General features: G+C 36.2%; 1 protein-coding gene across 1 annotated transcript; it reads left to right on the plus strand.

The window, feature by feature from the left end:
- Window positions 1-9,880: 9,880 nt before the first annotated feature.
- On the plus strand, window positions 9,881-14,027 carry LOC128208782 (uncharacterized). Its single transcript, XM_052912381.1, has 2 exons — window positions 9,881-10,328; window positions 11,577-14,027. The coding sequence occupies exons 1-2, from the start codon at window positions 9,991-9,993 to the stop codon at window positions 12,910-12,912; spliced, it is 1,674 nt and encodes a 557-aa protein (XP_052768341.1). The 5' UTR covers window positions 9,881-9,990; the 3' UTR covers window positions 12,913-14,027.
- Window positions 14,028-14,802: the final 775 nt, after the last annotated feature.

Raw genomic sequence — 14,802 nt, forward strand, 5'->3', positions numbered from 1 at the left:
GTCACAGTGACCTTGAGCGGAAAAAGCTTTGTCTGTGTGATAACTTGTCAATGCCTGCACCCATGGCCCTCAAACTTGACATTTAGATTTTTGGTGATCAGCTGATGACTCTTATGGATTTTGAGGTCATAGAGTTTGACTTTGAGGTCATGGTCATAACACACTCTATTCTCACACCATGAATGGTCATAATCTTAAAACTGCCTCAACAGCATCCAATGTCAGTGACAAATCAGCATCATTTGGGTCCTTGCATATTTCATTCAATTGTCCATATAATCCTGACAACATGGCGCTCAGGGGGGGCATAATGTTTGACAAACATCTCTTGTTTTAGGAGACTTTTTCCAGTCATCACTAAGTCAGACTGTGTATAAGAAAGATATTTCAGTCAAGTTTGATAACCTGCCATGTCATGTCCGTCACTCAAGAGTTATGACCCTTGAATTTGCAAAAAACACCACTCTCAAAATTGGTTTTACGTTCAACCACTTATAACCACTTGGTGTCCTAAAATGATGACTGGCATGTTTTGAGATAGTTGGTCCTCTTTTCAAACAATCATTAGATTGTGTATTAAATTTCAAGACTTGAAAACAAATTATTTTTTTCAGTTTTAAATGTTAATCACTTCACTGTCACTTGTGTGACATGTAACAGCAACTAATACAGTTCCTTGAGGTACACTAGTCTCCACAACAACATAGTGATACACTGAACATTGTGAGATACAGTGCCAAGAGCCATTGATGCCATGATTGCCGCCGTCATATAATAATCAAGCAGGCTGTCTTTGTGACAGCTCTTGTAATTATTTGCAACAAGGTACAGGTAACAGTCTGAGGTGCTAGTTTAGAACTAGGAATCTTGTGTCAGAACATTAAGTTCATAAAACCTCTCTGAAACAGTTGTATTGTTAATGATTCAATGTAAAAGTCCTTTTCTTTTTCAGAATGAATGACACGATAAGTGTAAGTATGGATAGACCACCAGTAAAGTCAGAATATCTTTTGTGGATTTTTTTGTTCATAAAAATATTCCTAGTATGTATTTTAGAAAGTCCACACATTAATAGCGATCTATGTACAGCTTTTTGTACAGTTTATACTATTTTGAGTATCAGTTATATGATTTTTAAAAATAAAAAAAGTGCTCATACCTTCTTTCAGAATGCTCACAATATCCTAAAAGAAAACACAAAGTGGGTGAACCAAGATCTCCCAATCAAAGAATTTTATTGGAATGAAAGAGCGGCTCTATAGTGAGCAGTTTAACCCAGACCAGGGTATGAGATATGCTGTAAAAATCACCCTGGCACCCCTTGTCACAATGTCAAGGTCATATTTGGAGGTCATTATATATTGGACATTATGAACATCATTGCAAAAGTAAGTGTCTCAGCCCAAACTTTATTATTAATTGGAAATCATGTCTCTCTATGCTGAAAGGGTTGTCGTTGATGCCATTTTTAGCATGAATTTTGTCCCTTTATTATTTTACTTCAAAGAAAATATGATAGTGGTTTTACATGATAGCACACGTTAGTCAATGATTCAGTAGCTACTTGGTGTATTGCATTGACACGTTAGACAATTAAGTATGATGACACTATCATGCATATAATGCAAGATATACTTTGACATTTCAGTACAACTTGATTGAAGATATTATTCTACAAGAATATGAATGACAGCAATTAATAATATTTCTGAAGAAGAACTTTTGACATCATTGTTGTACTCAATGCAAATGCATCATGATGTCAATATTAAAACACTATTTCACACCCTATTGCATAAAATGTTTTTTGTTGTGTTTTTTTTTTCAAATAACTTTTTGCCCAAATTGATGATTTTATTTGGTCACATACTCAAGCAGTCTTTCACAAAATTTGTCGTAGTTTATGTCCTAATGCAGTAAAACATTTTGTGAACTAAATTGACTATTGAGTGTCATAATTGTTCATATTTTGACAGTAAATATAGCAATATCAATTGAAACATGCAGGATGATATAAACACAAACATGCACAAATGTAACTTGAAATTACAGATGGAGATGCAACAGGGTAGAGTCCTCCAGGGCAATTTAGAGTTGCTGCTTCATGTTACATCAGATTTGGTTACTGAAGAAGCCAAAAAATGGCGGATATAGCAAAACTTGTGAGTATTAATTATGCAAAATGAAAATTTAAAACATAAATTAAAGCAAGAAATTTCGTAAATACCCATACAGCAAGTTCATATGAAGTTGTACCTCAGAATTGCATCTTGGAATTGGATGTTCAGTTTATAATTGTAAACTAAAAGTTCTTTTAAAAGTGGTTAATAGGAAACATACCTTTAAAAAAAGAGTTAAGCTTAAGTCAAATTACAGAAATTTGGAAAACAGGTTGAGCTTTTTCGATGGAAGTATACAATACGTATAGATGCATTGCTCATGTTGCCGTATAGATGCATCTATACATTGCTCATGTGGCCGCATAAAGTGGCCTGAGATATTCAATAAAGTGTACCTGACTTGACTTGACGATAGAAACATAGTTTCAAAGGCTGTTTTCGGGTGGGCTGTCAGAAATTACGACATGTGTGTTGGTGGGAATCATCATTCAATATTGTCCGATTAATTACTTTAGAAGCCTTCATTCGATCATCACCAAATTTGGTCAGAATATCTATGGGAATATCTATGGGCATATTATCTTGGTCAAGCTCATTGACCAGCCATATAGCCCTATTCACACCAGAGTTATCGCTATTTTATTATGGAAATAAACTTTTATTTGTTTTGTCCGTTAAATAACATTAAAGCCTTTGTACAATCATCACCATATTTGGTCACAATGTGTATTGACATAATATCTCGGAAAGTTTCGATAATCCACCATATCGCATTGTATTCACTCACTCGAGAGTTATCACCCTTCAATTATAGAGATGACCTAAAATCAGTTGTGTTCCCTTTGTCCAATCACGAATTTATTTCAGAATATGTATGGGCATAATATCTTGGACAAGTTTGATGACCAGTTTATCAACAAAGTCACTCAAGAGTTATCGCCCTTTAGATATATATATTATCTAGTATTTTTATCACTCGAGAGTAATCACGCTTCAAATATAGAGATGACTTAAAATCATTCGTGTTCCCTTTGTCCAATCACGAATTTATTTCAGAATGTGTATGGGCATAATATCTTGGACAAGTTTGATGACCAGTTTATCAACAGTCACTCAAGAGTTATCGCCCTTTAGATATAGATATTATCTAAAATGTGTCTTGTCCGATCAATATTAAAACTGGAGAAGCCTTTGTCCATCATCACTGAATCAGAATGTGAATAGTCTCTTTGGGGAACAGCACAAATAGCAACGATGAATTTAAGGCAATTTTATTATGATTCATCACTCAGGAAATTAATAACAAAAAGATATTGTTAAAAAGTTTATTTTTAATTCGCAATGATACCAAAATTATTAAATTAATAAAGAATTAAAAAAGTGAGACCTAGGGTCGTGTTTTTCATACCTGCGCCACTGTGCGATATTGCGCGATTTTCAAAGACGACTTTGAATATTAGCATTTATCACATTAGAAATTAAAAATCAAAACATTTTCGAAAATCTCGTTGTTTCTTCTTTACAACGATACTAAAGTTTATTAAGTTGGCAAAGAATTGTATAGGATAGATCACGAGTAGCTGTTTGATATGGAATTTATCAGCGAGCGTAGCGAGTTGATAATTCCATATCAAACGGCTACTCGTGATCTATCCGACTTAGACAACAGAAAGTGTATTGCTTGTTTCTCAGTCCGATACCATACATTTGTATGAGAAAAATGTCAGGAAATCACAGGAAACAAACATTTCTGTATTATTAAGAACGTCCTTGTTACATAAGAAGGTTGACGATTTGCACGAGATTTACCAGTTGAAATATCCGACAGAAAAACAGTTGTGTGTGAGATTTATCAAACACTTTTGCAGGCCTATGATTGGCCGGCTGGAGGTAGCTGTTGTCTAAAAAAAAGGTAGACCCTTTGGTCGTGTTTTTCTAACCTATGCCTCTGTAGAGGCGTTTTATGGCCGGATTTTATACATACCATCGTACAAGTCCGCCATACCGATATACTCGTGTGTGAGTTATCACTTAGTAACAAATAACCTGAAGTCGGTTTTTTTTCAATAATATTATAAGCTTCTGTCCATTTGTCATCAAATTTAATTTCAGAATGTGCAAGGGAACAACTCGGATTTGGTTTCCAGCCACGTCAACCACGCCAATCCAGAGACTCTGACAGTGGTGTGATATTTTTCAGCCCAAATATTCTGGAAATTTGTTAGGAAGGTTGTTTTAATGATTATGTTCACTATGATATTGCTTTATTCATAAATCCATTTAAATAGTTTAAAGATTACTGACAAATCATGAACATTGTGTGATATTCCAAGAAATTAAAGCTGAATATAAGAGTTTCAATACTTTAATTGTCAAAATGGACATGCTTTGTTAACAAATAAAACACAAATGTTAATAGTGTAAAAATAAATGTAAAATTGAGCCCTTGTTTCATTGTGCACTTTATATATGTGAAAGGTACAGGACTCGTTTTAGAATATCCCCGTTCCACAAAGTGAAGACCGTGCTGTATAAATGTTGGTGGTACGGGCATTGTCACGGCCGACCTTCAGTTCGTCCGTACCTCAGTCCATCAGTCGGTCCATTCCGTTTTTTTCCGGTCCATATCTTTCTAGGTCATGGCATAAGTTACCACCATGGCATGACGATGTGTCGCGCACATGACCTGTGTCCCTACCTTTAATGTCAAGGTCAAAGCAACCTTCTGAACTTATGTTAACATGTACGCCGGTCCCTCGCGTTTTTGTTCGGTCCATATCTGTCTCATGGTCCGATTTAAAACATGCATGCGCGCACACACACACGCACGCACACGCACGCACACTTTGAAGTAGTGACCACCATATACCAGAAGTATGTGTTTCGCACAAAACCCGTATCCCTACCTTTTTGTTTTAAGATATTCATAGACTTTTTTACAATTGCCCCTCCTTCTAGGTCATTCATAACCAATGCGGTGATAGTAGCGTGAAATAGAACAGCCATTCTCAATAAGGCAAGAATATCATACTTTTGGATTTAGACAACATTAAAGTGTTTAGTAGTTAACTATTTGAAACATTAATAATTATGGGACTTTTATGGTGGATATTTTAACCTTTTATCAATATATTGAAAACATTATGCGATAAGTTCAATCAACCAATCACACGACAACAAAGCCGTAATAAAGTGACCATTAGCGTCATTAATGCTAACTATTGAAAATTTTGATCTTCAAAGACGACATTTTAGCAAATATTAACAGTTGCTGAAGATTTACTGCTTTCATTATCTTGGTTTTAATACTCCTAATGATTGGCCATTCTTTATTTTGTCATATATAAAAGTGCATTTTACAAAAAGACGAGCGAATCCCTTTGAATTAAGCAACTTTAAATCCATTTTCGTTACAATTATAAAAGCAAAAACAAAGAAAATAACTCATTTTATCCAGAACAAAAAAAACCGGGATTTTCATTCTATAGTGGGATAATTTCAAGTTTCGAAAAATTACATCTTTATTCAAAATATGAGTATAAGTGCCAGTTTTATAGGTTTCAGCTATTTGCAACACTGCTATTTGCCGTAAATCCTTATACTTTTTTAATATGATACTTCTTATGTTAAATATATATTTAATTTCATTGATATATGTCGGTGAAGTAGGGCATGGACCAGTATCCGAACGTCAATTACTCGTATATAAATTTCACGCTGCAGAATAAACATATGACAGAAAAGTAATTACACAGTTTATTCTTTATTTAAAGGGACTAGACACCAGATGGTCCAAAATTCGGCAAGTACAGTATTTCCTTAAAACAAGCATAGTTATCAATACCAGCTAGTATGTGGCCTACAATACTGCATTTATCATGATTTAAAAATAACAACAATATTGTCGGCCCACACGCAGCTTCAGCTGTTATTCGCGATTTAAAATAGCGTGGATTGGTTTCCCCCGTTTAAAAAAGAGATGAATGTTTTTTTTCGGAACACCTTGCAAGTCACGTGATTTTTTCAGACACTAACTTGTCAGTAAGCATTAAAGCCAACTCCTGTCATTTTCAGCAGACGGACAGTGTAAATCTTTCAAAAGTTTCATGCAATCAATTTCATCAATGATGTTAATCTGAGCTCTGTGTTGAGCTTTGTTTAGGAGCATTTTATTCGCCTCCTGGCATTGTTCGTCATTATAGGAAGCCATGAAGTGCGTATATTTGGCATGTTTATGTTACGTGATGAGTGATGATAAATATATTTCACTTTTTCTGGGATTTACAGGGTACTGTAGACAAACCCAGTAGATTTTCGAATTGGAAAAATACACAAAAGATGCGAGAAATAAATGTGTCGTTAGCGCTAAGATACATCAGTAAGTAGGATTCAGTGTATTTTTCATAACGATATCAATTTTATTTACGTTTTTGATAATTTTCATTTTTTCTTACAAGTGTTTCATTAGGTATCTAGTTCCTTTAAAACATATCAAAGAAGCTATGTTGTCTGGGAGACGAACAAGTGCAGGTTCGAAAATATAGTAACCGATCTGTCTTCCAGTCTTTCTCCACGGTTTCCGATCAATAATGTGCATGCTTGAACCCAGGGACCCCAAACTTTGTAGGCAGGGGGTCATCACCAGCTGATGGACTCTATTGATTTTTAGGTCAGTGGGCCAAAGCTCAAGGTCATTATGGCATGAAGCTAAAAGTCTGTTTCAGATCAAAAACAGAATAATGCTTGGGTCAAGGGACCTCAAATTTGAAAGGCCTGTTGGTAATTACCGGTAAATGAGCCCTATAAATTTTAATGTCAGTAAGTTAAATGTCAAGGTCGTTGTGACCTTGAGATTTAAAACCATTTCCGATGAATAACTGTAAACAAGAGGGCCCTATATCACTAACGTGATAAAATGACCAACAAGTCGGTGGTTATAAAGGACTTTGATGCCTAGGAAGTAAGAGGTTGCTGAGAAATTTGATGGTTGATAAGGTTGTTCCTTGTTAAGGCAAATCAAAAGTTTTACAAGGGAAGTTAAGACATTGTCAGCCGGTTGTTTCCAGGGACAATGGATGTGATGGCAAAGGAAGCGTTGATATGGCAATACATGTAGGTAGTTGCTAAAGAAGAAAGTAGTTCATGAGGAAATCATTGGTTTCTAAGGAAGTCATTGGTGGCTAAAGTAGTTGTGGTTGCTAAGGAAGTAAGTGGTTGAAAAAGATGTAATTGGTTGCTATGGATGAAAGTATTTGCTTATGTAATTATTGATTTCTAAGGTGGTCATTGGTTGCTAGAGAAGTTAATAATTCCTACGAAAATCATTGTTTGATATGGATGATAGGATTTGGTAACGAAGTCATTGAATGCTTAGAAAGTCTGTGTTGCTAAGAGAGGTAATGGATGTTTAGGAAGTCATTATATGCTGAGGAAAATTGTTTGTAAGGAAGTCATATGTTGGTATGGATAAACCCGGTTACTAAGAAGTGAAAGGTCGCTAAGGAAGTCATTGTTCCTAAGACAGAAAGTGCTTGCTTAGGAGTGATTGGTTCCTACGGAAGTAAGTTTATGTAATATATCGGATTTCTTAGGTAGTCATTGGTTTTATGGAAGTCATTTGTTGCTAAGGATGTCATTGGTGACAGGTCGTAAATGGTTGCTCAGGAAGTAATTTGTCGCTTGGATAGTCATTGGTTGCTAAGGAATATATATTTGTTGCTAAGAAACTTATTGGTTGCTAAGAAGTCATTGATTGCTATGATTAAAGGTAATTTCTATGGGGGCAAAGGAAGTCATTGTTAACTAAGATGTTAAATGGATACCCGGGAATTTTCTGATGTTAATGCAGTCATTAGTATATAAGGAGGTCATTGGTTAATAAGGAGGTCATTGTTTGCTATGATTGAAAGTTTTTGCTTAGGTTATCATTTGTAACTTTTGATTGGTTGCTAAGAAAGTCACTGGTTGCTACGAATGTAAGAAGTTCCTTAGGACGTAAGTAATTGCTAGGGAAGTCATTGGTTGCTAAAAAAGTTCGTAGTCGCTTAGTTAAAAAGCGGTTGCCAAGGAGGACATTAGTTGCTAATGACTAAAATGGCTTTTAAAGAAGTCATTGGTTTCCAAGGTCATTTGTTGCTAATAAAGAAAGTGGTTGCTGAGGAAGTCATTGGTTGCTATAGAAGTCATTGGTTGCTTAGTAAGTGGCTGTTAAGTCATTGGTTACCACGAAAGTAATTAGATGTTAAGGAGGTATAGCTGGTTCTTGGAAAGAAAGTCAAGGAAGAAAGGTAAGAAGTCATTGGTTGATAAGGAAATCATTGGTAGCTTAGTGAATAAGTTGTTAATAAACTTTGAACTTGAACTTGTTAATATAAAGGCCAAGGATGTCATTCTTTGCTAAGGAAGTCGTTGGTTGCTTAGATGTAGGTAGTCACTCACCACTACACGAGGCCACAGACCAACTATCAAAGGTCTTGGTCTTGTGGTTTCAGAGAGGATTTTCGAAAAGTTTATTTATGAATATATAGCAATCCTGGGACCCCCAGGGCAGGGCCAGCTTCGACCTAAGAGGCATACTTTTAACAATATTTATGAAAAAAAACTACTTCATAAGGCTACATACCAACAATCAAAGATCAGGGCCATGCGGTTTCAGAAAACAATATTTTTAAAAAATTTACCTTAAGAATATAGAAATCATGTGACCCCTGGATGGGGTCAGCTTTGACCACAGGGACAAAATTTGGCCTTGCGGGTTCAGAGAAGACTTTCAAAATGTTTAGTCTACAAGGATATAGCAAACCTGATACCCCGGGCGGGCCAGGTTTGGACCCAGGAGCATTATTTGAACAATTTTGTCGAAGAACCATTACATAAGACATGATAAGACTACATACCAAATATTAAAGATCTTGGCAATGTGGTTTCCGGGAAGAATATTTTTAAAAAAACTAGATAAGTATAGAGAAACACTGGACAACCCCAGGGACATACTATAAACCCTCTTGGTGGAGACATAAATTAAACAATTTTTGGTGAAGTACCACTACATATGAGGCTCCATGCCAAATATCAAGGGACCTTATGGTTTTAGACAAGAAGATTCTAAATTGTTGAAGACGGACGACGGACATCCGTCACAATAACTCACATTGAGCACATCGTGTTCAGATAAGCTAATTATCGAGTGAAAAAATGCTGTACACCTATAGTGAGTAAAAACATGTAACCACATAAGTTGAAATTGTTCTGTACTAAAGCTGTTTCAAAAGCTGTCAAATAGGCTTATACTATATGTAGGATGAGGATGAGGGATGAGGTTATATTCAGTATGTATTTAATTTGAAACAAGTACATGTGTCTTTTTGTGTGAAAGGTCATATCAAGTAACTGATTAGTTGTATGTTGTGTTGGTGGCGATAATAAATGATATAAATACTATTTTGGTTCATTAACTTTTATGATAGTTTCAAACTTGTATCGAATTAAGAGTAGTCAAGATTTATCGAACACTTAAAAGCAAGTATTTTGGCTAAATGAAATAAGATACTTAAGCATGTTGCACTGAAGATTTAATGAGAAATTTAGGCATGAGTCACCATGTCAACTTAAATGACAACCACTAGACGATATGGGCATTTAAAGCAATCATTACATGTCAATGATTGTAGTTGTGTGATAACAAAGGTTATAATACATGCAGTTTTTTGCGATCACGCGCATCAACAATTTGAACTTCCCTGATTTTAAAGATAATTTCATTTTTGGAAAATAAAGTGGGCGGATGTCTGATATAAATTCAGTATAACTTGAGGTTTGTAACAATTAGTACGCATTTGAAACATTGCATTGAAAACACATAGTTCTCAACATGGCATCAAAAGATGCACAACCTTCCACACACTCATTGGAGAGTGCCTCAGAGTTTGAGAATGACTTTGACTGCGATATTTGCCTTGAGGACAATAAGAAAATCGAGGCCAAGTTCTGCTGCGTGGACTGCTCCAAGTGTTACTGTGATAAATGTGTCATTTATCATAATAGAATGCTTAATAAGCATACAGTGCTTGATCGTAGCGATGTGAACAAGTGGGTGAGCCAGGCAAACGCGTTTGCGAGGTGTGGCCTTCACCCGAGAAATGTCGTTGAGATGGTTTGTGAAATTCACGGAGAGCTTTGCTGTAACGTCTGCGTCACTTTCAACCATAAGTATGTGCTTTCCATTTTCTTGATAAAATAATGTTGTATGATTAATTTCTTATTACATATCGCATATATCATACTCGAAGCATGCAGCCCTGCATATTACATATAGGCAGAATTTAATAATTACTAGGGATGCAAACGAATCGCAAAATTGATATTCGAATACTCGGCAATTCTTTCAATCGAATATTCGATTACCCAAATACATCTGTTAGAAGTTGTAGTAAACTAGTAATATTGTTGTTATGCACCAATGGAGAGTCTTTCCGTTAGACGAGCATCCTCATTCTGGGATGGATCACTACTAAATATATATATATGGAAAACCCAAACCAACTCGGGAACTAGTAAATTATAAAGAGAAAACATATGTGAATTTGATTCTTCTGTTTAACATCAATAGAGGAAATATATCCTAAATGGTTATACTATTCAGTTACATTTCAAAGCACGAACAGTGCATCGAGACATTGAAAACAGTTAAAAGCACATACCTGTAACTGCATTATTGAAGCACATGTCAAATATAGTATCACGGCGATTTAAGCAATGTTGCACAGCTTAATTGCAACCAGAGTCCAATACAACACATTAGAGTGAAGGCCGATTCCTTAAATCCTTAATTGGCAAAGGAATTTAAATTTACTGAAAATAACTTTAATTGTTGGTGTCACTTGTTTAATAGCCACTTTTTATACTATACGACGATATGTCCCTAAATGCAGATGGCGCGTGTATAGTGCATTGTCATCATATGCACACATCCAGCATTATGGGCCAATCGTTGTAAGACAAACTAACTTTATATACAACAACAGTGTTGTAGGCAAAAGGTTGTTGTTGTTTTTCATTCTATTTATTCAACATTAATTTTTCGAATATTAGAATACCGACTTTGACATTCGAATACCAAAAGTTTGATCGAATATTCGAATATTCGTTTGCATCCCTAAATTAATTACCATCAAGGTGCTGTGTAACTTATTCGAATTAAATAAGGGTAGCGGTATATAAACATGACATGAGCAGGATTGCTGTGAACATAATGGTGACGTACACGATGTTTATATTTAACATTAATCAGGTGAATTAAGTTTTAAGTAATGTGTAGCAGTGTTCAAATACGGATTCAATGACTCCCTTCATGACAAAAATATTGTAAACATTATAATCATCAGTACAGAAATTTGAGCGTATACATCTCTTTAAATGCAATGCTATGACTAAGTAATGTATTAACTTTACCAACAGGATGTGCCGCAGCTTCCGCCAGGTAAAAGACCTGGCCAAGGGCATACATGAGATGGCTGACTTCAAGCAGCTTCCTGCCAATGTTAGCAAGCTGACATCCAACATAAACCAGGTCATACAGGACATGAAGAAAAAACAACAATCCGTGAAGGAATCTGGAAAGTCCATGCTGAGAGAGATAAATGCTCTGAGGTCAGCACTGAACCAGCTGCTAGATGAGCTGGAGAAAAGAACTGTGATACAGATGAAAAGTGGCCTGGCTGATCTGGATGACACACTGCAGAAGGATGTAGACTCCTGCACACGCATACATGACCAGATCAATGACTTTCTGGACAATATCCGGTCAAATGACAAAGGCAGCGAGCCAAACTCTTACATTTGTTACAGGAAATGCCAAGATAAGATGACAGAAGCCAACAGTCTGCTCCATAAGATGTCCAACAAAGCAGAGATGTCTGTGTCCTTTAATCCTGATAATCGTGCTCAACAACTTTTGTCTGATTTAATGACATTGGGGGAGATTCAGACTATTGACACGCAGAAAGTTTTTACTGTGAAAACCAAGCATACATATTCCGTTCGACAGAAGACAAATGATAAAACCTGTGATATTACTGGTATATCTGAGCTACCAGGAGGAGACATCATTCTGACAGACTCAAGTAACTCTCAAATTAAGCTGTTGAGCAGTCAATTCGATGTGATAGCCAATTTGGAGGTTCCAAAGTATCCACAGGACATATGTCACACCACAGGGGACGAGCTTGCCGTAGCTGTAAACTGTGATGTAGATGAAAGATATGAGGTCCACTTTCTGACAGTGTCAACTGGCAAAATCAAGAAGATCAGGAAGTTCACAGTTGACCACTCGTGTTTCTCCATCAGACAACACCAGGGTCAGCTGTATATAGGCTCCCGCACTGCCCTGTACCTCTACACCACAGTTGGCCAGCTCATCACGACAGTTTATGAAAACACATCAGGATACATCACAGTGAACCGTTTTGCATTGAGCAGAGATGGCAGCAAGATCTACGTTCCAGCCTCAAGCAACCAAAAACTAATCACCATTGACAGAAGAGGCAACATTCTGGCCACTCTGGATGACCCTGATTTTGTCTGGCCATGTGGTGTACATGTGAGTGAGAGTGGACATGTCTTTGTGTGCTCATATGACTCCAACACAGTGTCGCAGGTTGACCTGGAAGGCAGAAAAAAGCTGGCTACTCTTGTCAGGGAGGGCAGACCAGAGTCAATCTGGTACAGCACACATACTAGCAGGCTCATTGTGGCGGGATCGCAAGATGATATTGTGGTGACGGAACTGCAATAGTGTGGTTAAAGTTCCTTGTGTTTATAACAGAAGCTTAAAGAAGTGTGTTGTTTTCTTTACAAGAAATGTAGACCTTCTTGTGTTAAATGTAGACCTTCTTGCTGATGAAACCATCTGATGTAAAGAAGACGATATAAAATTACAAGAGGGTCTCAAAAACCGTCAATATTGAAAATGCGACTAGAAAACGTCATTTTATCCAGAAAAGTAAAGTAATTCACAAAAAAATGTTCCAGAGTCAGTAAACAATCAATAGCACAACTACTTAACAAGCTCATCGGTTACCATCTTTAAAAACCTCTCGTGGACCAACATTTTGTCATCAATTGTTCAGACCTGATATACGGTCCTCTGACTGCTAACTATAAATGGTCGAATGATAGACAATTATATATTAATTAATAGAATTACTCAAGGACATTTAGCTTTACTTAATTGATTGCAGGTCTCAAATAGGAATCCCTCTAGTACTGAAGAAATCTACCCAGAGTAACCATATTCTTAAAAATTATAATTAACAATGTTGATATCCAGACATCACCTCCACTTAGACCAACACAAAACTCTACCAGAGGTCACGAACGCCAATACATCCAATATCAGCAAATATATCATATATATCAGCATAAATTCTACCAAATTTAATTGTTCTCTGGAACCGACTCACACCTGATGCCAGCCCACCATCGATTGGTTCCAGTGTGCCCTCGAAAGACAGGAGAGAATTAAGCCTTAACTGTGTGATGTTTTAGTCGTGTTTATTCATGCTGTATATAAGTATATATATATATATATATATCCCATATATATCCCATTGATGTTATTCGTTGTGATGTCTGTGGACATGTCAAATGAAGCTGTTTAACATGTTATCAGCTCAGTATCAAATCACTGATAACTGAAGGATTTGAGAACCTGAAGGACACTCGGTCTAATTTTTAAACTCAACTGTGGGTAAAAGGGTACATTTACACAGGCTTTATTTATCCTTTTGAACTTAATGTATAGAAAAAAATATTATTTGTTTGCACTATCTGTTTTGTTATGTTTATGTTACAGTTTGTGATATGTTTGGTTGTGAAGTTTTGAAAGATAATAAACATCATTAAAATAAACGACATTGAAATACCTCCAACCAATTTTCTTTTTCAAAGAAGGGGGTGCACATTCTAACTTGCCATACACTTCTAAACCTGTTTCGATTTTATTATAGTATCAAAATACGATTTCCTATGCAACATTTTAATCCCCTGCCGAAAGGCGACGGGGTTAAAATAGTGTGCGTGTCTGCATGTGGTTGGGGGAGGGGGGTCTTGTCCGGAGCATAATTTGACATGCAACAGCTGTATATCATTGGGAATAAGTGCAGTGCACGTAAACCATAATTCTGTGATTAATTTTTCTACTTATTTTTTTCCCGGAGCATAACTAACCCCTGTTTAGTCTTTGAGGTATAGACTTCAAACTCATTTACATATTTATCTCTCACAGAGGAGAATTGCAGCGCACATAAACCATAACTCTGGCTGCAGTATTTTTGAGTACATGCCCTTTGTTAATTTCATACTTATTTCACACAAAACCTTTGAGGTAATAACTTCAAGCTTCATATACATATAGATCTTATCTAGGAGAAGTGCAGTCACCAGAAACCATAACTCTTGCTGCAGTATTTTTTAGTTATTTCCCTTTCTTAATTTTCAAGCTCATTTTTTGTCCAGGGCATAACTTTGAAAAGTCGTTAAGGTATTGACTTCAAACTTCAGATACAGATAGTTTTCATTGAGTGGAAGTGCAGCACACAGAAACTTTAACTGGCTGCAGTATTTTTAAGTTATTGCCCTTGTTGATTTTCATTGTTATCCTTTGACGTAAGGCGCAGATGGCACT

This window comes from Mya arenaria, chromosome 11, assembly GCF_026914265.1.
Source record: "Mya arenaria isolate MELC-2E11 chromosome 11, ASM2691426v1".
NCBI classification, from domain to species: domain Eukaryota; kingdom Metazoa; phylum Mollusca; class Bivalvia; order Myida; family Myidae; genus Mya; species Mya arenaria.

Bases quoted from the DNA above. Each gene is read 5' to 3' on its own strand.
- LOC128208782 (XM_052912381.1), top strand. From the start codon at position 9,991: ATGGCATCAAAAGATGCACAACCTTCCACACACTCATTGGAGAGTGCC. The intron at 10,329-11,576 runs GTATGTGCTTTC...CTTTACCAACAG, and splicing joins TGCGTCACTTTCAACCATAA to GATGTGCCGCAGCTTCCGCC.